The following is a 23,450-nucleotide window of genomic DNA, read 5'->3' on the forward strand; positions in this document are numbered from 1 at the left end:
GCCAGGCCTGCGGGCCCGACAGGGGGGCTCCCGCGGCATCCAGGCTGGACTGGCGGTGCAAGGCGAGGCGGCATGGAGGGGTGAGTCTTTGGGCCCTGGGGGGCATCGGGGGTGTCTAGAGAAACTGAGGGGCTGCAGGCAAGCCCCTAGCCCTCTCTGGGCCTCTGACGGGTCGGGGAACAGGAGCTCTGGGATCTGCTGGGGGAGAGAGTCTCCAGGGGTGTCCCCGAATTGGTTTCTGAGGAAGGGGTGAATGGGAGGGGGGCTGCTGCAGCGAACCGCCATGGGCGTGTCTTTCGGGGCTTGTCTGAGAGCTCAGCGGGCCTCTGAACCCAGACACTTGCCCCTGAGGGATCTGTCCCCACAGGGCCCCCCTTTCCCATCCCACCCTGAGCCACGGGAGGATGCCAGCAGCCCTGGCCTTCAAGGGGCCTGGGACCTCAAGGAAACTGAACACAGACGGTGACAGGCAGAGGGGAGGCTGAGGGTCGGGGCCAGTGCAGGCACGGGCGAGGGCGCCCCAGGGGACACTATGCGGGCTGAGAACAGAGGAGCAGGGGGACTTAGCTGTCACAGATGGCGAGGAGGAAGCTGTGTCGTGGGAGCCAAGGGCGACCCTGGAGAGTCTGGGCACATTCCAGGTGGGATCAGGAGTCAGGACTTGCCAGCAAAGACAGTGGGGGATGCTGGAAGGTTTTTTAAGCTGGCGGTGTCAGAAGCCCATCTGTATTGTGGAACGTTCCCTTCGGCGGGTGGTGGTGGGTGGTGTGGGGAAGCCAGGAGAGCCCCGGTGGCAGCCTCATCCCGAGGCAACAGGCCGTGGTTGTGGTTGTGAAGGGAAGGGAAGGGCTCCCAGTGGCTGATGGATGGGTAAGTTGGGGGAAGATGGATGGGGAAGGGGATGGAGCTACCCAAAGCGTAGCCCAAGCCCGTCCCTCAGCTCCCCGCATCCCTGTGCGGGCTGGTGGGTGGCATCGGATGGACGAAAGGGGAATAAACCGAGGCCCAAGCCTCCTGCTCACCTGCCAGTGTGACTAGACCAGCCAGGACGTCCCCTCGAGCCTCTCGGCCCCCACAACACCTGCCCCGCCGAGCCTTGCCTTACACACTCGGGCCCGGCCTGGGTCCCCCTCTGGGCGCAGGCCATCTTCTCACAGTGGGTGCCACTATGCTCCCTGCCACCGCGCCTGGGGCACTGGCTGCTTCTCTCTCTGCCACTGGGAGGTCCAGGAGCCTCACCACAGCCTGGGCACACCCTTTGAGCCCTCAGGTCACCCTTACATTCAGCAAGGCCTCCCTGAGCCGAGGGGCGGGTGGCCAAAGAGACTCGCCAGGTCACCGATCTGAGCCTCAGTTTCCCCTAGTGTCAAACAAGGCTATAACAATAGAAACTTTGCTGCATGGAGCAACGGTAATGACGCCTTCGCTGCGGCCAAAGGAGGAAGACATCCAAGGGGCTCTGGAAACAGGAGCTGGGCTTGGTGAGTGGACAGCATGGCACACCTGTGAACGACTGACCCTTCCTCCCTCTCCCAGGCCCCGGAGCGTCTCCCTGGTGCTGCTGCTGCTTCTGCTGCTGCCACCGGGCCCAGCCTGGCACACAGCTGCCCAACGCTGCCCACAGATGTGCATTTGCGACAATCCCAGACGGCATGTCGCCTGTCGGCACCAGAACCTCACTGAGGTGCCAGACGCCATCCCCGAGGTTAGCAGGGTGAGGGGGGACAGGGAGGACGACAGGAAGAGCCTGGGTTGGCACCAGTGGATCTGCCACTGCCTGGCTGGGAGATCTTAGCTTGTCACTTTTCCTCTCCAGCCTCAGTCTTTACATCTGTAAAATGGGAATAACCATCACCACTAGGGAAACAACCTATTTAAAATTCTACATGATTGGAACAAGTAGGTGACTTATAAGATAAACTGGGGTGCTTGGGTGGCTCAGTCAGTTAAGCCTCTGCCTTCGGCTCAGGTCATGACCCGAGGGTCCTGGGATTGAGTCCCACATGGGGCTCTCTGCTCAACAGGGGGCCGGCTTCTCCCTCTACCCCTCCCCCGCCTCGTGCTCGCTCTCTGACAAATAATCTTTTTTTTTTAAAAAAGATATTGAATCAATTACAAACCCTGTGAGAATACTGAATTAATTACAAGCCCAGAGAGAACGGGGATAAGCTGGACTAAGAGCCGGTCTCTGCCCTGTGGAGTCAAGAGCGGGAGGGGAAGAGAGAAAGTAAATGGGCAGCGATGGTTCGGCGAGGCCTGCCGTGCTCGCGCCCCTCGGCACCCCCCAACCGCCGCCTCTCCCCGCGCAGCTGACTCAGAGGCTGGACCTCCAAGGCAGCATGCTGAAGGTGATCCCCCCGGCGGCCTTCCGGGACCTGCCCTACCTGACCCACCTGGACCTGCGCCGCGGCGGGCTGGAGCTGGTGGCCGAGGGCGCCTTCCGCGGCCTGGGCCGCCTGCTCCTGCTCAACCTGGCGTCCAACCGCCTCAGCGCGCTGCCGCAGGAGGCCCTGGATGGGCTGGGCTCGCTGCAGCGGCTGGAGCTCGAGGGCAACCGGCTGGAGGAGCTGCGGCCCGGGGCGTTCGGGGCGCTGGGGGCGCTGGCCACGCTGAACCTGGCCCACAACGCGCTGGTCTACCTGCCGGCCATGGCCTTCCAGGGGCTGACGCGCCTGCGCTGGCTGCGGCTGGCCCACAACGCGCTCAGCGTGCTGGCCCCCGAGGCCCTGGCCGGCCTGCCCGCCCTGCGCCGGCTCAGCCTGCACCACAACGAGCTGCAGGCCCTGCCCGGGCCCGCCCTGTCCCAGGCCCGCGCCCTGGCCCGCCTCGAGCTGGGCCACAACCCGTTCACCTACGTGGGCGAGGAGGACGGGCTGGCGCTGCCCGGCCTGCGGGAGCTGATGCTGGACCACGGCGCCCTGCAGGCCCTGGACGCCAGGGCCTTCGCCCGCTGCCCCCGCCTGCGCAGCCTGGACCTCCGCGGGAACCAGCTGGCCGCGCTGCCCCCGCTGCGGGGCCCCGGGCAGCTGCGCCGGCTGCGGCTGCAGGGCAACCCTCTGTGGTGCGGCTGTGAGGCCCGGCCGCTGCTCGAGTGGCTGGCGCGGGCGCGGGTGCGCTCGGACGGCGCGTGCCGGGGGCCGCGGCGCCTGGGAGGGGAGGCCCTGGACGCCCTGAGGCCCGCGGACCTGCGCTGCCCCGGGGACAGGGCGGAGGAGGAGGAGGAGGAGGCCGAGTGGCGGGCGGCGGCGCGGCTCCGCGGCCCCCCTGGCGCCCCCCAGGAGGCCGACGGGGCCGCCCGGCCCTGCCCGCGGGCCTGCGTGTGCGCCGCCGAGTCCCGGCACAGCGGCTGCGAGAGCCGGGGCCTGCGGGCCGTGCCCCGCGGCTTCCCCAGCGACACGCAGCTCCTGGACCTGAGGCGGAACCACTTCTCGTCGGTGCCGCCCGCGGCCTTCCCGGGCCTGGGCCGGCTCGTGTCGCTGCACCTGCAGCACTGCGGCCTCAGCGAGCTGGCGGCCGGCGCCCTGGCGGGGCTGGGCAGCCTGATCTACCTCTACCTGTCGGACAACCAGCTCTCCGGCCTCAGCGCTGCCGCCCTCGAGGGGGCCCCGCGCCTTGGCTACCTGTACCTGGAGCGGAACCGCTTCGGGCAAGTGCCCGGGGCCGCCCTGCGCGCCCTGCCCGGCCTCTTTTCCCTGCACCTGCAGAGCAACGTCGTGGACCGCCTGGAACCCGGGGACCTGACGGGCCTGCCCGCCTTGCGCTGGCTCTACCTGAGCGGCAACCGCATCACCCAAGTGTCCCCTGGGGCGATCGGCCCAGCTCCGGAGCTGGAGAAGCTGCACCTGGACAGGAACCAGCTGCAAGCGGTGCCCACCGGGGCCTTGGAGGAGCTGCCCGCCCTCCTGGAGCTGCAGCTCTCGGGGAACCCGCTCCGAGGCCTGGCAGATGGGGCCTTCCGGCCGGTGGGCGGCTCACTGCAGCACCTGTTCCTGAACGGCAGCGGCCTGGAGCAGGTGGGCTGGGGAGTGGAGGGGCGGGGAGGCAGCCTGAGGCCCCGGGCCGCATGCAGTCCCTCAGCAAACACTGCTGCCCCCCGCAGTCAGGTCTGAGGCTGGCCCCGGTACCCCTGGGATGAGCCGGAGGCTGTGCCCGCCCCCAGGGCGCTCTGGTGTGGTGACAGACCGACTGGATTCCAGGGCCACACTGGGAGGCCGACCAGGGAGGGCACTGCCAGAACGAGGAGGAAGGGGGTCCGTGGGGTTCTGGAGCGCTTTGAGGGCAGAGCTGAAGCCCCCAAGGGGATCCGCCATTATGAGGGTGTGTTCGGGTATAGAACGAACCACGAACGTTTGGTGACGCGCCAAGGGCAGGCGCTTTGGGATCAGACCAGCCAGGGTTTCCATCCCTGCACTGCCCTTTCTCCCTGGGCCACCTCGGGCTCTCGGCTTCCCTCCTGCTGGGCGAGCATGGGTCAACCTCCCAGGCCTTGGGGTGAGACGGGCCTGGCAGGAGCTCACACCAAGGCTCGGCATCTCCTCGCAGATCCCCCCCAGGGCCTTTCTGGGTCTGGGGCCGCGGCTGAGGAGCCTGCACCTGCAGAGGAACCGGCTGCAGGCCGCGCCCGCCCTGCCCCACCTCAGCCAGCTGGAGCTCATCGACCTCAGCGGCAACCCCTTCCACTGCGACTGCCAGCTGCTCCCGCTGCACAGGTGGGCACCTCCACTACCCCCCGCCCCCGGGGAGCTGGGGACCCACCAGTGGCTCTCAGGCAGGCCCCACCCTCTCCCCAGGGCACCCTGGCCGTGCCGCCGAGCATCTTCTGCGGGGAGGGTCCTGCCAGAGCCAGCTGCCGGGCCTGAGGGAGCCAGAAGAGCATGGGGCTCGGGGTGGACTTCTCTGGGCCTGGATTCCCTCACTCGTCCTCCCAGCCCAGCGGGGCGGGACCTAATAAATATCCGTGGGCACTTCTTTAATTTCGTAAGAAAAGCAACAGGAACCCTGGAGTCCAGCAGAGCTGGAGACTGACTCTGGGCCCCATGACTTCTCTGTGCCATTCCCTCATCTGTAAAGGGGATGGAAAGACCTGTGTCCACCTCGTGGGGGTTCTTCGTGAGGATGACCCTGTGAGCTCACATACAGTGATGGATCTGAACAGTGTCCGGAGCACCCTCAGCGCTCTGGAACTATTTATTATGACTGCTGTCCCCTTTTTACAGACAAGGGATCTGAGGATTGAAGGGACGCCCTCGGAGTCCCCGAATTGGTGAGGGTCTGAGCCAGGAATTCCCTCCAGAGTCTGCCCTCACCCCCCAGGCTCCGCTGCCCCCCAGTTCCCGAGGACCCCCTCGCTGCCCCCTCCCCAGGAAGACGCGGCACAGCGGGTTCCCTGAGCTCTCTCCTGCCCTCAGGTGGCTCCTGGGGCTGAACCTACGCGTGGGAGCCACGTGCGCTGCCCCGCCCAGTGCCCGCGGCCAGAGGGTGAAGGCTGCAACTGCTGTCTTTGACACCTGCCCGGGCTGGGCTGCCAGGAAGGCCAAGCGGATGCCCGCCCCCAGGACCAGTGCCAGGAGAACCCCATGAAGGGATGACGGCGGAGAGCGGACAAGGTTGGCCTGGGGGCAGGTTGGGGGAGGCCTTGGTGGGTGGGTGGGTTTCCGAAGAGCCCAGGGTAGCAAGGGTCTGACTTCTCTCGGTCCTAACTCCTGTGGTTCCAGATCTGGACAACGACTCTGTCGCTTCCATTCCATGATATCGTCCCCGCTCACCTCTTCTGCCTCTGGCTGGGCCCCGGTGGGTCTGTGAGGAAATGACTACACTGTCCCATCCTGAGGGACAGTGGCCTTTCTGAGGAGCCACAGAATACCCGGAGCCAGCATTCTAGAAGCAATGCCACCATTGCCAGATTTGCGGCTCATTGTTGATTCCAGCCCGTCCTGGCCTCTGGGGGGCCTGGCTCAGCCCTGGGACAGGAGGAGCAGGGGTGCCGTCGCTGTGGCCACCGCCTCCCGCTGGCCCCTGCTCTGTGTTGTTGCATCACCCGCCTGACGTTTATGTTCACTTGAGCCCTCGTTTGTAGCAAAATTGTGCAGCACACACTGGAGGGTGAGGATACGGGGACCCCGGCCTGTGGGGCCCCCTGCTGTGTGGTGAGGGCACTGGGAGGGTGTCTAGGGGAGAGGCCAGTCCTGACAGGGAAACTGAGAACAGAAGAGTGGGTCCTGGTAAGACAGGGAGAGGGCTCAGCCTGGCCTGCCTATGGAGCGGCATCCCCAGGACCTGGGTGCCTGGGGACCGGAGGTGGTGTAGTAGCCCCCAGGGGCCGCTGTGACAAAGTACCCCAAACTCGGTGGCTTAGGGCAACAGACACTTTTGGCTCACTGTTCTCAGCAGTCTACATGTCCACGGGGCTGTGCTCCCTCTGAGAGCTGTAGGGCAGATCCCTCTGAGCCCCTTCCAGCTTCTGGTGGTCCCAGATGGTCCTTGGCTTGTGGCCACACAGCTGCAGTCTCTGCCTGACTTCACATGGCATCTCCCTGTCCCTTCACATCTTCCTGCGAGATTGGAGTCCAAGTTCCCCCTTTCTGGAAGGACAGGAGTCCTATTGGATTAGGGCCCAACCCCATGACCTTGTTCTAACACCATTACCTCCGTGAAGACCCTATTTCCAAGTAAGGTCTCATTCTCAGGTGTATCTTCTTTGCGGGAGGGGCACACAGCTCATAAATGTTCCTAGTCAGGTAGGCTGGGAGGAAGGAACCTCTAGAAAGACCCCAAGCCGAAGGTGAGCAGTTGTGCCTTAGAGGACAAGACCTGGAAGCAGCATTAATCTTTGCGGATACTTTTGTGGTGCCGACTTCCTACCAGGCGAGGTGCTGATTAACAGCGGCAGCCCTGGGAGCTCCTCTGGATGCCGAGCTTGGTTTTCCTTACAAGGGCAGACCCCGCCCTGACTCCCGCATATGGCGGCTGCAGCAGGAATTGGTACACCTGCGGCCATTCCATCCAGCCACCCGTTAGGACAGGGAAGTCATCCACCAAATGCTAGCCCTGGAACTATAGGTTTTCCTTTCCCTCTCTCTCTCTTTTTAAAAGATTTTTGACAGAGATCACAAGTCGCAGAGAGGCAGGCAGAGAGGGGGGAAGCAGGCTCCCTGCTGAGCAGAGAGCCCAATGCCAGCTCGATCCCGTGACCCTGAGATCATGACCTGAGCTGAAGGCAGAGGCTTAACCCACTGGGCCACCCAGGCGCCCAGTTTTTCATTCTTTAAAAAAAAGATTTTTATGGAAGAGAGAATGAGCAAGGGGGAAGGCCAGACTCCCTGCTGAGCAGGAAGCCCAATGTGGGGCTCCATCCCAGAACCCCAAGATCATGACCTGAGCTGAAAGCCGCCGCTTACCCAGTGGAACCACCCAGGCGCCCCAGCCATTTCATTTTTGTGGAAAGCGGCAGTCCTCCCAGGAATGCAAAGGAACGGAGATAGGGACTCTGGGGTGCCTGGCTGACTCAGTCAGTATAGCCTGACGAGACCCTTGATCTAGACTCCACATTGGGCATGGAACCTACTTCAAAAAAAAAAAAAAAAAAAAAACAACCCAGAAAAAAAGACAAGGACCCTGACCTCGAGGATCATGCACGGCTCCGAGCCCTGCTCCAGGCCGTGCTCACCTTGCTCACAGCCATGGCTGGTCCACGCACGGATCATGCTTTCGAGACCTAACCTCTGGCGTGCTGTCTGGCAAGCGGAAGATGCTTCAGCAAGGACACCGAGTGTGGACGAGGACTTACTGGTGGAGACATGGCAGACCACCCTGGGTTTAATCCCAGTGCTGTCATCTAACAGTTGTGAATTTAAGCGAACAAGTTACTAAACTCTGATAAGCCTTTTTCTCCCCCATAAAGTGAAGTCAACACGTACATCAGGGTTCTTGTGAAAATCAAACGTGTACGAGTTTACCCTTGTACCTGGTGTATGAGGCCGTTCCCAACGGCAGTTCCCTCGCCTGTCCCACCCCTCGGGCAGAGCAGCGTGTAGACTGGGGAGCAGTGAAGGAAAGGTGTGCGCGTCTGCGCCGGAGCCACTGCAGGTCATGGAGCAGCGGAAACGTTTCGTTAGGCGGTCTCACAGCCAACCCCCCCCATCTCTCCCCCATCCCCCCCCCCGCTACTGGACTCCAAGGTCTCCGGTTCTCTCCAAGGGTAAGTGAGGTACAAAGCTGGTCCTGTGCCTGGAGCGAAAACCTCCCAGAAGCCCACGCTTCTGTGATCAATCAAGTAGATCTTCCGGCTGCAGCAACACAGGCTCCGTGTTCTCAGGTCACACACTCATCCGGGCTTCGTACCAGGCCGCTGCGGCAGACAAGGCTCGGGCTCCGCCTCGGGGGAGCTCAGGATCCTCCTCCAGCGGAAGAGCAGAAATGTAAAGAAGGGTAACCGGGCGCGTGGTTGCTACGGAGATGGGGTGCTCAAATGAGGATGTTTATTCCTTGTGCTTGTGGGTGAACCCACCCTTCATAATCGATCCCATGAGGGGACAGAGGAGGATACACTCAGCTCTCAGGTACAGGCAGGCATCACTTCATTCAGGAAGAAGGAACTGAAGGTCACGTGGCGTACAAGTCCAGTTTTCCCAGAAGCTCGTCGGGAACTGGACCCGCCAACTCCAAGTGGATCGGGAGGAGGCACTAGCTTCCCCCGGGGGCAGGAGCCTGCGAGAGCTCCACCGGTTCCCTGCGGGCCCAAATGCAGGCCCAAGACATCTTTCTCCCCTGGGGAGGGAGGCTACTGACCCGTCACCACCGCGGGTCTGGGGTGCGTGTGAGTGACAGCAGGAGAAAGCTGGGCCCCTGTTCTTGATCTTCACTGTGTTCCAGATCTAGTCACTTTTGGGGGGAATTCAGGCTGCACCAACCGGCCACTTTCTGGGCCTGGTTTCTATATCACGTGGAGCTTTCTGGTGCCTTTAGCAAAGGAGTGAGGCTCAAGTTCTCTCTGGAAGAAATGACTGGAGATCAGCTCCCTTGGGCTGCTCACCCCATCTCTGGGTGACACCAGAGAGCCTGGGTCCTGAGCAAACCCATGACCAGCGCCGCCCCCAGCAAGCACGGGCAGCGGCAGCCTGACGGACCAGCCCAGAGGACGTAGCCGCACCCTGAGGACGACACGGGGACCCACCCGGCAGCACGTCTCTACTCAAAGACAAGGACTGAAGGTCAGCCTGCCTCCAACTTCCGTTCCAGGAAGAGTCACTGAAGAGATGGAAGGAGACAGTTTCCAAGGAGACTAACTGGGAAAAATAAAAGCAACTGAAATGTGGGCAGACACTGGGGGAGCTTCTAGAACATAATTTCAGAAAGAAGGATGGACAGGAAGGGAGAGAGGGCCAGGAAGCATGTGCTGCCATCCTCTTCTCCCTCCCTCCAGGGCTCCCTTAGGGCCACCTGAGCCAGCCCTGTGACAGGCAGCGCTACATCTGGCCCCAGGTAGGGAGAAGGGGCCGTGAAAGCCAAGCCAGGTTAAGCGCAAAGCCGGCGGTGGTCTCCCTTCCAGCTGGCGCCTCCTCATAGCACGGCGGGCTTGCCTTCCAGGCCGGCTGCCCCCTCTGCCACCGGGCCTCCCCACGTGGCACAACATCCCACCCCTAGGCCACTGTTCCGTTTAGGAGATCGGGGGCAGCACTCTTGCCAACAGAGAAAACAGGTTAAGGCCACCTCACAAGTCACCAGAGCCTGCCTCCTGGTCATTGCTGCTTAGCTGCCTGCACCGGGTTCCCTGGCCTCCCCCGGGTGCTGGCCGGAGCAGAGCGCCAAGCCCAGAGGGGAGAGGCTGCTCTCAGGCACCCACACCGCTTGCCACCCGCCTGCGACGGCCTCCCCTCCAGAGCGTGGCTCCAGGCCTGCATTACGGGACTTGTAGGACACACGCGTATATGCTTCACGGACTCGTCTTCCAGTGTGACTGGGGGCTGCCCTCTGCCCCCTGACAGCTGAGGGATATGTGGGTACGCAGCGAGGTTACTGCAGGGCAGAGGGCGTGAGTCCTTCAGGGCCGGCCGTTGGAGCTCCTGGCAGAACTCAGGCAGAAATGCTCTGTCTCCAGACTAAAGCAGCAGGGGAAGGGCGGCGGCCCCCGAGGAGCCCAGGCTGGTGGTGGGAAGGCTCAGTCGTCTGTCTCCTGTTTGATGCTCTCGATGGGAACGGGCAGCGCTGGACTTAGGGCTTTGTCGGGCGCAGCCGTGTCTAGGTGCTCCTCCTTCACGCGCACGGCGATGACTGAAGAGGAGGGGCGGGGGGGGGTGGGAGAACAGGTGAGCGGCGTGAAGCTCCCGGGAAAGGCAGGGGCCCTCGGGACGTAGCGGGGAGGTGGGAATGGCACCTTCCCCCCGTGGGGCAGCCGGCGGAGAGGGCCCGGCTGGAGATGTGCGGTTGCGTTCAGAGGCGGGGGTGGGCGTTCGGGAAGCTCTCCAGGCCCAGGGGTCCACGAAGGACTGCTTGGTGCCCGGAGAAGCCCCTTCACACTAGACTCTCCTCTTCTGTGCCCAGGTGGGGAAGGAGAGGGGCCGCCTCTGAGCGCCCGAGCAGGCCGGCCCTGGCTCGACCCCGCCCGGGAGGCTCTTACTGTCTTCGGGAGCAGGATCTGCTGTGATCTTCTCTGCGGCCTGCAGGTCGCCCTCCAGCAGGGGCTTCTTGGACCCCTGTCTGAGGGGCCGGGTCTTGGTCGGTGGTATTCTTTTCCCTTTGAATAAAGACAGAATGACACTCAGCATGGGCTGTATCCATGGCGGGGGCTCGAAGGCTGGGGTCATCCAGTGGGGAGCAGAGGAGATGGGGCAAAGGGGCAGGTGCCCGAGCCTCAGAGAGCGTCTGTCCACGAGGGGGTTAGTCCCAGCCACGCCCCCCCGCCCCGGGGGTGTCTGCTGAGCTTCCTTCCCTTCTTCCCCTGCGCGGTGACTCTCCCAGCCCCACCACTGCGGACGTGACCAGCTCCATACCCTCATGTCACCCTGATCTTACCCAGGGACCTCATGCCTTCCTCCTTGTCCTGTTTCCAGAAACCTCTCCTGTCTGTGGTGCCCCCTCGTGGACAGCATCCACTGCCACAGACCAGCAGCTGGGAAGGGTGGCTTTACCTCCCCCCTCCCTACCCACCCCACCTGCCGTCCCAAGCTGAGCCTGCACAGGGCTCCAGAGCTGAGTGGGCCTAAGGAAATGACACCGAAGCTCCCACCCAAGGGCCCCAAGAGAAGAACGACAGGCTTGAGGAGAAACGGCCGGCCTCCCGGCCATCTGACTTCCAAAGAGCAGTTGTGCCCGCCTGTGGGGCGGACGGGACCCTGCTGACTTCTGACCGCAGGGCAGCAGGGATGGGGATCCCGCCCCCTTTTCTCTCTTATAAATACCACCTCCTGCCTTTCTTCCCGGGGACCCTGACCGTGCCCAGAGGCTGAAGGCTCCCTACTTGTGCTTGGGCCCCGTAAGACACAGGCTGACAGGCCTGTTGGAGCCGAAGGGCAAAGGAGAGGAGACGGAGGGACGACGAGGAGCGCTACCGCTGTGGTGACCACCCCCCGCTCCCAGAGACAAAGGTCCCGCTGATCCCAAGTCCCACACCAGCCCGGCCGCTTGGGAGAATCACTTACTTTTCTTCCCAAACTGTTTCTTTTTCTTCTTTGTGGCCTCTTTGGCCTTCAGAGGTGTGGTCGGCTCTGTGGTTGAAAGACGAGGGGAAGAGGAAAGCGGAGAGTTTGAAGAGGGCATGGTGTAGACACACCCCGAGACCCCTTGCCCACACCTCACTAGCCTCCCTTACACACGAGACACCCCAAGAAGGAAAGCCAAAGTTGGGCGATGAGAATGGGGGAGGGACTGGAGAGCAGCTGTCCCTTTCTGCCACCCTCGTCACCCGGGCTGCTCCGCGGGGCCTGGGTGGTTCACCTGGGTGCATAAGGGCACGAGCGTAAGACAGAGTGGGCAAGATCAAGGAAGGCGCTCTGCAGGCCAGAGGGAGAGGGAGACAGACAAGTCAGGAGCGGGAGGTGGGGACCCACGGGCCAATCTCTCATTAGAAGTGGTCCAGGAGACTTCTCGGTCTCGTGCCAAAGAATGAGGCAGGCATGGCACAGGGGGAGTGGTTGGCAGGAGGGAAAAAGAGAAGGACAGTCAAGAGTCCCCCGGGGCCGCAAGAGCCCAGACCTGCGGCCACAGGGGGCTGGAGCTGGTAGCCGGTGAGCTCACACCAGCCGACGGGGTAGATGTCCGGGGACTCGCAGTCCACCCACTGGTCATACTCGCTGTCCCAGCCGTCGAAGTGGATGCTGAGGAGCCTGTGCACCACCCGCTTCACCGTGGCCACGCAGATGAGCCGGGGTTCCATCAGGTCCACGGCCTCCAGCTTCATGCCCACCTTGAAGCCATGGTTGGGGCAGTCCTGGGGATAGAGGGGAAGACGCGGTGACCACGGCAGCCAGCTCCCTGCCCCAGTGGGGCTGAACCAGGGAGGAGCGGGCCCAGAGTGCCTGTGGGGAAGAGTCCCTTGCCAGTGATCCCACTGCTCCCCAGCACCAGCCCCTCTGGGGAAGGGAGCAGGCTGGACTGGCAGAATACCTATGGCAGAGTTTGGGATTTCTCCCCTAAAGTGGCTGATCTCCGCAGTCCAGACTTAAGGAAGAAGGGGGCTGGAGTTAGCACCGCTGACCATGGGCAGGGCAGGCAGGGCTGCCCAGGCCCCGTGCTTCCCGGCTCTCCTCACCATGTTAAAGAGTCTCGATGGAGCTGCTTTCGACTTGGTCTTCTCCAAGTAGCTATCCCAGCTGAAAGTATGTGCCTCGTAGCCTGGTGGGGCAGAAAACGTAGATGTGGAGGGAAAGCAGGGGAGGCGGGAGGGAGTCCAGGAGAGGAGCACAAGCCAAACGGGATAGCTGCGTCAGGACCCAGTCTAGAGTCTCCCCAGCAGCCTTCTTCCCTCCTCCCCAGGCTGGTACCTGCTATATAAGACCATGGTCCTGTAGTACAGGTTGTTCACTGCCCAAAGGAACAAGTGGGAGCCCTGCTCACCCAGATACCCATCAGCCATGGAGCCAATCAGCCCAGTTTAACGGCTGGTGGTGTGGGCTTGGACAGGGATCTGGGCCCGTGGGCACACTCTGCCCTTTCCAACTGTGAGGACAGTCTTACCTTTTGGAGGTGTGAGCTCAATGTCATTCTTTTGGCAGAAGGTGGCTGGGAAGATGGCGTGGGAGGAGGCATGGTAACAGAACCAGTCTGAGCCATCTGTGGAGGGCCCCCCATCCACGCAGATCATCAGGTAGCCGTCTAGGAGAACCTAGTGAGGGGAGGGGCAGGCAGACACCATGGTATCGCGAACAGCACCCCCCATCCCAGGGTAAGGAGGCTATGGTGGGGACACGAGGCGGATGGAGCCAACCAGAGTTAGGTGGTTAACTCAGCCTTCCCTGTGCTTCTGCTTCCGCCAGAACCCATACTTGTGGGGTTCTCTACCTTCCTCACGAAACAGCAAATGCTGTTCCCACAGGGACTACAGCTGTTTTTTTTTCCAGTGTGTTCAGTGGTGAGCACACGGGCCCAGCCTGAAGACCGGCTAGACGCGCAAACCAGCATGTCCCCGGGGGCTCAGGCATAGTCATTTGCTGCTTGGGCCGCAGCAGCAAGGGAGGCGGCGTGCAGCGAAGGCTCCTGGCGGGGCTGCCACTTGAAGAGGGCGTGTGGCGGTGGGAAGGCCCCCCAGGGAGGTGACAGGGAAGCCGATCCTGAGCAAGGAGCAGGTAAGACCCCTACTCACGTAAGCGCAGCGCTCCCCGAGCAGCCAGAGCGGGGAAGCGGGGGCTGGACGCCGAGTGCAGGGCTCTGCGCCGCCTCGCTGGCTCCCAAAAGCCACGCTAGAGGCTGCGGGGCCGGGCCCGGGCTCACCTTGCAGATGGTTGCCACGCAGATGTTGCCCAGATTCAGGGGGTCAATGGCTTCCAGTTTCATCCCCTCCTCAAACCAACCACCTTCCGTGTAGACAGCTCGAACCTTAAAGGAATGGGGCAGCTGGAGAATCTGGGCGGCCCAGGCAGAGGGTGGGGGGAGCTGGCCTCATCTGCCATAAGCCTGGGAAGGAAACGGGGGAAAGGAACACCCCGGCGGGGCGTGAGGCCTGGAGGGTGCCTATGACCCAGATGAGAAGTGCCCGAGGGCTGTGCCTCACCTTCTTGAACAGGTAAGGAACAGCGTCACAGTAGATCTTCCGGAAGGTGGGATGGTGGGCCATGTCACTGCGCCTCTCTTTTGGGGAGATGGTGGGGGAGCAAAGGGGAGAAGGGAATTGCACACTGCTCATAGGGCCACCTCCCTCCCCTCCCCAGAAATGCGGGGGGTGCCCTGCATGGGCTCTAATCTGTGTCTGGGCACTCCCGCGCCCTCCCACCTAGACCAGAAGACAGAACCTGTCAGGGGCTCTCTGTAGGGGCTACTGAACCCTTAAGATCCAGATGCTTCCCACGCCATGTAGGCTCCAGGTTCGAAGTGATTTGAAACCCTCACAAACGGAGTGACCTTGGTCAACTCACGCACCCTCTGGACCTCGGTACCACCACGCACATGCTGGAGGCGGCCACCCCCAACCACACGGGGGCTGCGGGGTGCAGAGGTGCTCCCGCCCCAGCCCCGACAGCGGACCTGACAGCTTGATGCCGTGGCCGACTCGCCGTGACCAGCCCACTGGGTGGATCAGGGGGCTCCACATGTGGCACCAGAAGTCGTCATCACTGTCGCCGTCTTCATAGAGGAGCCGAAGGCGACCCCCGATTACTGTGTCCACCACGGCCATGCGGGTCCGGGACACCTGGGACTTGTCCACCACCTCCAGCCGCATGCCTTGCCGGAAGGGGTACTTCATGCTCTCCACCATCTGCAACATCAGAGCACAAGCCCGCTGGGGTCCTGGGGCTCCCCCCGCCACCTCCCTGTGCCAGCCCTTACTCACCCATCCCTAAGCCAGGAAGCTGGCAGGTGAGCCCTCCGGTCCTATCAGGTTCGACCCTGGCCCCCGATTCCCCAGGATGATACGGAGGGACAGCACAAGGCTTCCAAGGTGGGCACCAAAATGCCAGTCAGTCAGGAAGATGGGAGGTATAAAACCCACTTCAGACCAAGGAAACAGGTGCCTCAGAGGGCTCAGGTGACTTGCCCACACCACCTAGCTTCATCGGTGCCAGAGCTGGACTGTCAGACGGGGCGTGCCCAGCCTTGGGCACGCTCCGCACTCGTGTCCAGAGAGCAGAGGCCCCTGGGGACTCCGTACGTCTCATTACAGCTGTGAACCCGTTGGGCTGCAGCTCTGAATGGCTACTGCACTCTGCCCCAGCAAGGGACAGGGACCAAGATGCCCACAAGCTGTTCTGGAGAGCCCTGATGACAGGCCACGGATGAGGGGGTAGGAGGGTAGACAGTCTTTCAGGTCACTGTGACCTCAGTGCTTTCCTGCCTGGGGTAGGAAAATGGGAACAGTGAGCTCTGCAGGGCTTTCCCAGCCCCGGGAAAAGCAGCCCCAGCCTAGGCAAGGTGAGGACTAAGCTGTGCTTTTTTTTTTTTTTTTTTTAACTTTTTAAAAAAAGATTTCTTTATTTGTCAGAGAGAACGTGCGCACCAGCAGGGGGAGCAGCAGGCTCCCTGCCCAGCAAGGAGCCTGATGGAGGACTTGATCCCAGGACCCTGGGACCATGACCTGAGCCAAGTAGACACTTAAACCACTCACTGAGCCTCCCAGGTGTCTAAGCTGTGCTGTCAAAGCCCACCAGAAGGGGGAGCATCTCCGAGGTCACAAATTGGCCAACGGGCAAAGCTAAGAGTCCTAAACTACAGACCCGTTAGACATCAGCTCAAGGCCGGGAATACAAGCCCAAACCAACTGCCTGATTGGCCTATTCCAGAGAGAGACACAGGGTGAGGCCTGGGCTGGGGTTCCTCTGGGCCACCTTCCCCTCCTAGCCTTCCCCAACATGTTCCTTTCCTTGCCACCCACCCAGGGCAGCCCACAGCCCAACACCACTTTCGTGGCTTCTTTGTTCAGTCGCACCCGGAAGCTGAGCTCTGCAGGCATGGAGGCCAGGTTTGGGAGGACCCTCTTCTACCGGCCCAGCTCCAAGCACAGAACCAGGCAAACAGTTAGTGCTCAATCAACTTTTCTCACTTGACAAACACACAGTACACACCCGACCTTGGTGGTACTAAACGTTTACACTGGGTGTACTAAACGTTTACACTGGGTGTGCTAAACATTTTACTCAGCACTTACTGCCTTGTAGGCATCAAAGGAACTAGACTGGGTTTGGACTAGAGCTTCCCTTACAACCCTCCCACCTTTTTCCCTCTCCCCTCCCCCCCATCCTCAGAGGCCCTGCTTTTGTATCCACTGCAGGACTGGTAAGTGACAGTGAGTCACTGTGTGCTTGCTGACTGGCTCACATGGAACCAGAATCAAGCTCTTCTTTTTTCTTTTTTAATATTTTATTTCTTTGACAGAGAGAGAGAGAGAGCACAAGTAGGGAGAGCGGCAGGCAGAGGGAGAGGGAGAGGGCGAAGCAGGCTCTCCGCTAAACAGGGAGTCTGACGTGGGGCTTGATCCCAAGACCCTGGGATCATGACCTGAGCTGAAGGCAGCTGCTTAACCGGCTTGAGCCACTAGGACACCCCCCCCTTTTTTTCTTCTTCTTAAGTAGGCTCCATGCATAGCATGGAGCCCAATGTGGGGCTTGAGCTCACGACCCTGAGATCAAGACCTGAGCTGAGCTCAAGAGCCAGATGCTTAACTGACTGAGCCCCCCAAGTGCCCCAGAATCAAGCTCATTTTATTTAAAGTGGAGGAGAGGCCAGCTTGGGAACACTGGTGGCCACGCCACCCACAGTCACCTGCCTCATCTTCGGACAAGCGCCAGCTGGAGAAGAGTGAGTGCTCGGTTCCACCTGCTCAATCTGTCCACTGGGCAAGGCATTATGAGTAGTTACAGTTTTGCTGGAAATTATAGTTTAGTTGTACATTATAGTTTTGTTGGAAAGAGAGCATGGGGCCTCCTGCGTGGCACAGTCAGTTTAGCATCTGCTTTTGGCTCAGGTCACGATCCCAGCATTCTGGGATCAGACCCCACGCTGGGCTTCCTGCTCAGCGGGGAGCCTGCTTCCTCCTCTCCCCCGTGCTCGTGCTCACCATCACTACCTCTCTCAAATAAATAAAATCTTATAAAAAATAGAGTATGAAAAGATAAATTAGCAAAACAGAGAAATAAAGAACAAATGGACAGTACCCAGCAAGTTCGAATGGAGCAAAAATCATCTGTACTTTACGGAAAACCAGGGAACGCTTCCTTGAGGTGCTGGAACCATTTCTTGACATAAAACCACTCTCCACCAGCTAAGACTAGGACTCACGGTGGCAACATCTTCACCAGGTGTCCCGTGCCTTGGATGAGATGGGCCCAGCTTCTCTTCCACTTACTTTCCACTCGTGGCTTCCAGACCACCCGCACCCTACCCATCAAGGGAAAACTCAAATGCCACTTCCTCCAGGAAGCCTTCCTTAATAGCTGCTCCTCTTCAGGACACAGGGCCAGCTCAAGCCCGCGCCATGGAGGCCCCTGCTCTGCAACGCCTGCTCCCTGTCGCTTCTGCAGGCAACGTGGGAACCAGAGCTGTGCGCATCCAGGTCAGGAGACCTCAGACAGTCCAGGCCCCCAGGGGAGCAAGCCCCACCACAGCAGGTCTGGGTATTAGAGGAGGAAGAAACGAAGTCTTCACTATGTATCCTTGTATTCCCTTTGAATTTTTCAAAGGGAAAATTGATTCTTCAAGGAGATAAGTTTTGTAAAACTTAATTTAAAAGCCAAGAGGGGGCACCTGGGTGGCTCAGTTGTTAAGCGTCTGCCTTTGGCTCAGGTCATGATCCCAGGCTCATGGGATCCAGCCCCATATTGGGCTCCCTGCTTGGGGGAGCCTGCTTCTCCCTCTCCCACTCCCGCTGCTTGTGTTCCTTCTCTTGCTGTGTCTCGGTCAAATAAATAAATAAAATCTTTAAAAATAAAAAAATAAAAAATGGAAAGCCACAGAGATGACTCAGAGGCACACCCCTGGTTTAGAACCCAGGCTATTTTATGATTGCTCTGCTTGACTTCGTTTCCTCTGCCAGACTGGAGAGTCCTAAATACAGGCTCTGTATCCCCACAGTTCTTTGTACACAAGTACTTAATAAAATCCATGGAACGAATGTTCCTGAAAAATGCTGTGAGCAAAGGTAAGGCCTGGAGGAGGAAACAGGAGACAAAGCAACGTGATCAACACGGCTGGAGCAGAGTCTGGGTCGGGGGCGAGGCTGACACTAGGCTGGGGAGGCAGACAGCAACCGACATCCTGGAGAAACGTGAAGCTGCTGAAGACTGGCAAGCAAGGGCGTCTTTGAGAAAACACTCCAGTGAGTAGCAGGGACAGAGGAAACAAGGGTGCAGGAAGGAGATCAGTTAGGAGACCCAAAGGGCTCACTGCCAGACCTTGATATGGAAATCCACGGGAAGTGTCCTGGAGCCCACCAGCCGTTTCATGAGGTACCCCTTCCAGTCGGTGAACTTGGCATGGATGGCTGTGGAGACACAGCAGAATCCTGGTTACACAGACTGACAAGGCTCCAACCCACAGGGGGCGCCAGAGCCACTTAGTTCTGCCTTGTCCTGCCAGCCTTCACAGCTTCTAAAACCCACCATACAACCTTGATCTGTCCTGGGGCTTCTGAGACCAGGGAGGACAGGAAGCAGGCTGGCAAGTGGGTTCTGCTCTGGTCTAACCTCAGACAAAGGGTTCCCCTTCCACCAAGGGCTCTGGGAATGTTCTCATCAACTCACTCCGCGGGGGCACCAGGATCTTGCTGTTGATGGCACACCAGCCAATGGGGTGGACGTCCACTGTCCCAAGGTTGCACCAGAAGTCATGGCTGGCGTCATTTTCAAAGCCTTCATACCGGAGCAGTACCCGGTACCCTGAAAGGAGGAGGGCACCCATGAGGGAGGGATGAATGGGGAAAGGTGTATTCTCATGCCTTCCCTCTTCTCAAGCCTATTCCAAGAACTCCTTCCGGGCAAGAGGGATCCCTGTTGCCCACAACAGTCACGGTCAAAATAAACCACGCCCCGTACTCAGAGAGCAGGACGGCAGAGCCGGAAGAATGAACCTTCTGCAGCCCGATCGCTCCTGGAAAAAACCTTAAAAAGGGCAATTTCCAAACTTGCCATGCTCTGTGGCCTCTCTGAAGCCAGGAAAAGTAGGAGAATCCCAAGAAGGGATTGGCAGAACTCTAGTAGGTGGGCGTTTTTGTGTTATGAAGCCAATTTCTGCCTGCATCACTCCGCACCCATGCGGAGATGTCAGTCTCCAAACCCAGACCCTGCCGTGGCAGGAGGGTCCCCACCTGCGGCCTGGATGACGGAGGCGATCCAGTACACCCGGCTGGGGAGCACCGCGTCGCTGTTGAGCACCTCCACTTTCATCCCCTTCATCACGTCCTCCCACTGGTCATAGAGTGGGACCTGTGCGGGCACGAGAGCATTCGGGGGGGGGACGGTGAGCTGCCCAAGCGGACAGGGGAGAGCGACTGGCCTCATGAGCCATCACGTCCTTCTCTGCACCTTGGTACATGTCACTCGCTGCATGTGGCAAGCCAGGCCCGGGGCTAGGGATGAAGACAGGAGAAAGACAAGACAGAGTCCCGGAGAGCTGAGGGAAGACACTGGGGGTGGGGTAGGAGGGGACGGGGCCGGAGGGCGAGTGCGACAGCCAGACATCCCGAGTGAGTCGCCCTGAGTGCTGCTCTTTAGAGGACCAGCTCCTCACTCTGTCATCCCGGGCACCTCACACCGGTGCCAGTTTTGCGCCAGGGACGACACTGGCCTACCACCACCTAGTGCTCGCCACCGGCGGGACTGTCCTTGGCACAAATACCACCTCTTTCAATCGTCACTCAAGCCTGGGCAGCAGTCTCTAAGCTATCACCATGCTGGCACTCACGCACTACTTCTGGTACATTCTTTTTCCACCTCTCCAACCGGTCTTCTCTTCGGATGCACCAGCACACCCTTCCTGCTTGCCTTCCCCATTATCGAATTCTCACTTGGCACCAACAGGACCTTGATTCTCCTTTGGAGAAACTCAACCCTTTTTCCCTTCTCACCCTGGTTTGAGCTAATCGGGCTATGCCATCCCACATCTCTGGCCACAGAAGGGGTCTCACACAGAACCTAGAGAGGGCTAGTCACCAGGCACACAAGGCCCGGCTTGGCAGAGCCTATGGAATCAGGTACACTGAACGCAAGAGCGATGCAACTCCCTGCAGTGAAAACTGAGGGCAAAAGAGCGTCCCACTGGGAAAGGGGTGAGCCTTCCACCAGCAATGCGGAGAAGTCAAACTTCCCAACCTTCCACTGTCCACAGCGCTCCCCAGAGTTCAGCAACTACTAGGATGGGACCCTGTCAGAGGACTTCAAAAGTAAAGAGGCCTCCTCCTCCACTTCCTGGCTTGAAAGACCAGACAGGAGTGGCCCTGAGGTGGCTCCCTGGCCCATGGATGCTGGGCAGTGTCTCTGCTCGTTTTCCAGTCCAGGCCCAGCTCCCCCCCCCGCCCCCCCGCCCCCGGGGCCTCACTCTTCTATGCTGCTTTGGGCAGAAGTGGGGTCCAGAAGGATCCCCACCTGCCTCCTGGGGCCCAGGGGGCCTAGGGCAGCTCAGAACAAGCTTTCAGTGGGAAAACAGGCAACAATGGGGAAGAAAGGGTTTCTTAAAAAAAAAAAAAAAAAAAAAAAAGGATTTCTAGCACAAAGTTCCATTATGTAAATAAGCAGAGTGAGGACCTCAGAGGGAGCACGGTGCCAGAAAGCCTCAGTGAGGATTTGTGGGGCGCCGCCGGGGAAAAAAGGTGGACAGAAATTTAAACCAGAGCGAGTGGCAAAGCTGGACTGCGCTCACCCAGACCTCACCACTGTTCGCTCCCTGGTGCCAAGGCCCAGCCCTGGAATGCTCGGGAGGCTGGCAGGGGTGAGAGGGGCGGCGAGTGCCCGAGTTCCCAGCTCTCCCTCCCCTACTCTCCAGAGCACTCACATGCTTAAAACAGCTGACGGGAGCAGCTTTGTAACTGTGATCCTTCAGGAACTTCCCCCAGTCGAAACCCAGGACCAGCGCTGCAGAGAACGAGAAGAGTTCGAAGTCAGCAGCCCTGCTAGGAACCTGGCCCCCATGAGCTTGTAGAAACAGGTCCTTCCCCACCGGGGCAGCCCCATACCTGCCCCACCAGAGGCCATCAGAACAGGGCGGACCTTATCCAAAGGGCGACAGGCTCTCAGGAGTAGAGGAAACATTCAAGGGAAATGTCTGATCTTTCTTCCCCAGAAAACAGAAGGAAATCCAAAGACCTTTGGGCTTAAATTCATCGGCCACAGCTTATCTGAATGGGTGGGAGGGGCGCGCACCTAGGCCCCTCCAGCGGCCCTGCCTGTGGAGCTCAGCTGCAGAGAGAAGCTCAGGCCACCTACAGCAGAGCTGCTTAAGGCTCATATTCTTAGACCATGCTGTACACACTCCGAGAGAAAGGTTCCTTTCCTTATCCCACAACCCCTCTCCAAACCAGAGAGGGGTCGCCACTGCCCAAGGGAAACAGAAGTCAAAGGGCCAAAAGCAATACAAGAGAAAAGAAGCTAATTCTGGGCTTCTGAATTACCAAGAGTAGGGGTCCTGGCACTTTAGGAGTGACTAAACGGATTTTCTGGGGTTATTTCCGTACCGCCTACCGATATGGCAATCCACACGGGGCTTGGGCCAGGGCACTCTCCAGCTGCCCCATCTTTCCCATTCCTGGCTCCCAGGCAGAGCCACCCCACAACGGGCACCCCACTCCCACCGACCCCCAGCAGCTTCCTGAGCACCCGTGTCCTGCCGTCTTACCGTCTTGCCCTGTTGGTGTCCCGTCTGCTAGCTGTCCTGTCCCTTGTGAGTGGAGGAAGGCTCCAATTTTGGCGGACCAGGCTGCCTTGTGCAGGACTTTGGCTTTCTTGGTCGGCGGCTTTCCCTGGAGGGAGGAGAACATGTGTGCAGCCCAATCGCCCAGAACGGGGCTCCTGCCTGGGTTCAAACCCTGGGGTTCGTCCAGTTACTCCTCTTTAGTTTTTTCATTTGCAAATCAAGTGGATAACAATAACAATCTCCACTCAGAGGGGCGTGGCAAGGATGAGAGTTACTGCGTTAACACCAACACTCAGTAAGTGCTTAGCTATTGTTCCGACCAGGGAGGACCCTGCTCAGAGGAGCTGTAGGGCAGGGAGGGACAATCGTTCTATCTTTTCTATCTTTTCAGCCTCTGCTTCCTCTCTAGGAATTTTCCCTCGTGCCTTCAACTCTCAGCCATCTCCTTCCTCTGAGGCTCCTACAGACTTATTGCAGAGTGGGCTTCAGAGAGGTCTGTGAACTGGGCCAGGAGGCAACCTTTTGTACACATACAGGAATGTTCTGGAACAGGTCCATGGCTTTCATCAGGTGCTCCAACGGGGGCATCCCCATAGGTGAAGGCCACTAGTCTGGTTTCTAATTTGTAAGTTAAGCACTGCTCAGAAAGGCCCAAAGAATTTTAATTTTTATTTTAATATCTATTTTATAGGGAGGGGGCAGAGAGTGAAAGTGGGGGAGGGGACAGAGGGAGAGGGAGAATTTTTTCTTTTCTTTTTTGAGAGAGCGAGAGAAAATCTTAAGTAGACTATCCTCAGCACAGAGCCTGACATGGGCTCCATCTCACAAGCCATGACCTGATCAGATCATGACCTGAGCGGAAATCAAGAGTCAGATGCTTAACTCGCTGAGCCACCCAGGCACCCCCCACCCCCAGATAATTTTAAAAAGATCAGTGAAGTAAAAATGTGAGTTTAAATCCCACACTGACCTGGGATCAAATCCTGGCTCTTCAATTTCATTTGTATACCTCTGTGTAAGTTACTGAAAATGTTTCAGCCTTAAAAATAGGAATTTAAGGGGCACCTGGCTGGCTCAGTCAGTAGAGCATGCAACTCTTGATCTTGGGGTTGTAAATTCAGTCCCCATGTTTGGCGTAGAAATTACTTAAAAAAAATCTTAAATAGGAATTTTAAAGAAATCATTTTTAAGAGATTATTGGTTGGATTTAGTCCAAATGCTCGGCAAGTACTCCCAAATTGTAGTTATTAACAATACTATTATTTGCTCACTGAGGAGAGAGATTTTTCCATGCCCTGACTAAAATCCACGCAATGAGGGAAACAACAAACAATTATCTCACAAAAGTGAGAGATAAACTGTATGAAGTACTAAGCAGAAGACCTGGCACACTGTGAATTTCAAATGTCAGAGCAGTGGGTCTCAAGCTCAGCTACGTTTTAGTCACCCGGCGAGAGCGGTCTTTT

At 59.2% G+C, this 23,450-nt stretch overlaps 2 protein-coding genes across 3 annotated transcripts in view; one reads left to right on the forward strand and one right to left on the reverse strand.

Moving 5' to 3' along the window:
* On the forward strand, positions 1-10,625 carry CHADL (chondroadherin like). 2 transcript variants are annotated; one of them, XM_046012874.1, is made up of 6 exons: positions 1-80; positions 1,537-1,705; positions 2,310-4,013; positions 4,543-4,709; positions 5,409-5,606; positions 10,540-10,625. In XM_046012874.1, exons 1-5 carry the CDS (start codon positions 73-75, stop codon positions 5,578-5,580), a joined length of 2,220 nt encoding a protein of 739 aa, XP_045868830.1. In that variant the 5' UTR covers positions 1-72; the 3' UTR covers positions 5,581-5,606; positions 10,540-10,625. The 2 variants fall into 2 exon arrangements, with proteins under 2 accessions (XP_045868830.1, XP_045868831.1); XM_046012875.1 differs by lacking the exon at positions 10,540-10,625 and adding an exon at positions 5,715-7,094.
* Positions 8,195-23,450, reverse strand: part of L3MBTL2 (L3MBTL histone methyl-lysine binding protein 2) — a 21,008-nt gene continuing 5,752 nt past the window's right edge. The window contains exons 4-17 of the mRNA XM_046012876.1: positions 21,967-22,090; positions 21,127-21,206; positions 19,445-19,562; positions 18,882-19,016; positions 18,534-18,622; positions 14,674-14,905; positions 14,204-14,280; positions 13,924-14,028; positions 13,171-13,318; positions 12,746-12,828; positions 12,190-12,424; positions 11,637-11,702; positions 10,616-10,732; positions 8,195-10,269 (exon numbers count right to left, since the gene is read on the reverse strand). Of these exons, the coding sequence (XP_045868832.1) occupies positions 10,157-10,269; positions 10,616-10,732; positions 11,637-11,702; positions 12,190-12,424; positions 12,746-12,828; positions 13,171-13,318; positions 13,924-14,028; positions 14,204-14,280; positions 14,674-14,905; positions 18,534-18,622; positions 18,882-19,016; positions 19,445-19,562; positions 21,127-21,206; positions 21,967-22,090 (1,722 nt within the window). The 3' untranslated portion in view covers positions 8,195-10,156. The remainder of the gene's footprint in view (positions 10,270-10,615; positions 10,733-11,636; positions 11,703-12,189; positions 12,425-12,745; positions 12,829-13,170; positions 13,319-13,923; positions 14,029-14,203; positions 14,281-14,673; positions 14,906-18,533; positions 18,623-18,881; positions 19,017-19,444; positions 19,563-21,126; positions 21,207-21,966; positions 22,091-23,450) is intronic.

This window comes from Meles meles, chromosome 7, assembly GCF_922984935.1.
Source record: "Meles meles chromosome 7, mMelMel3.1 paternal haplotype, whole genome shotgun sequence".
Taxonomy (NCBI): Eukaryota; Metazoa; Chordata; class Mammalia; order Carnivora; family Mustelidae; genus Meles; species Meles meles.

Bases quoted from the DNA above. Each gene is read 5' to 3' on its own strand.
- CHADL (XM_046012874.1), top strand. The intron at 4,014-4,542 runs GTGGGCTGGGGA...ATCTCCTCGCAG, and splicing joins ACGGCAGCGGCCTGGAGCAG to ATCCCCCCCAGGGCCTTTCT. The intron at 4,710-5,408 runs GTGGGCACCTCC...TCCTGCCCTCAG, and splicing joins CAGCTGCTCCCGCTGCACAG to GTGGCTCCTGGGGCTGAACC.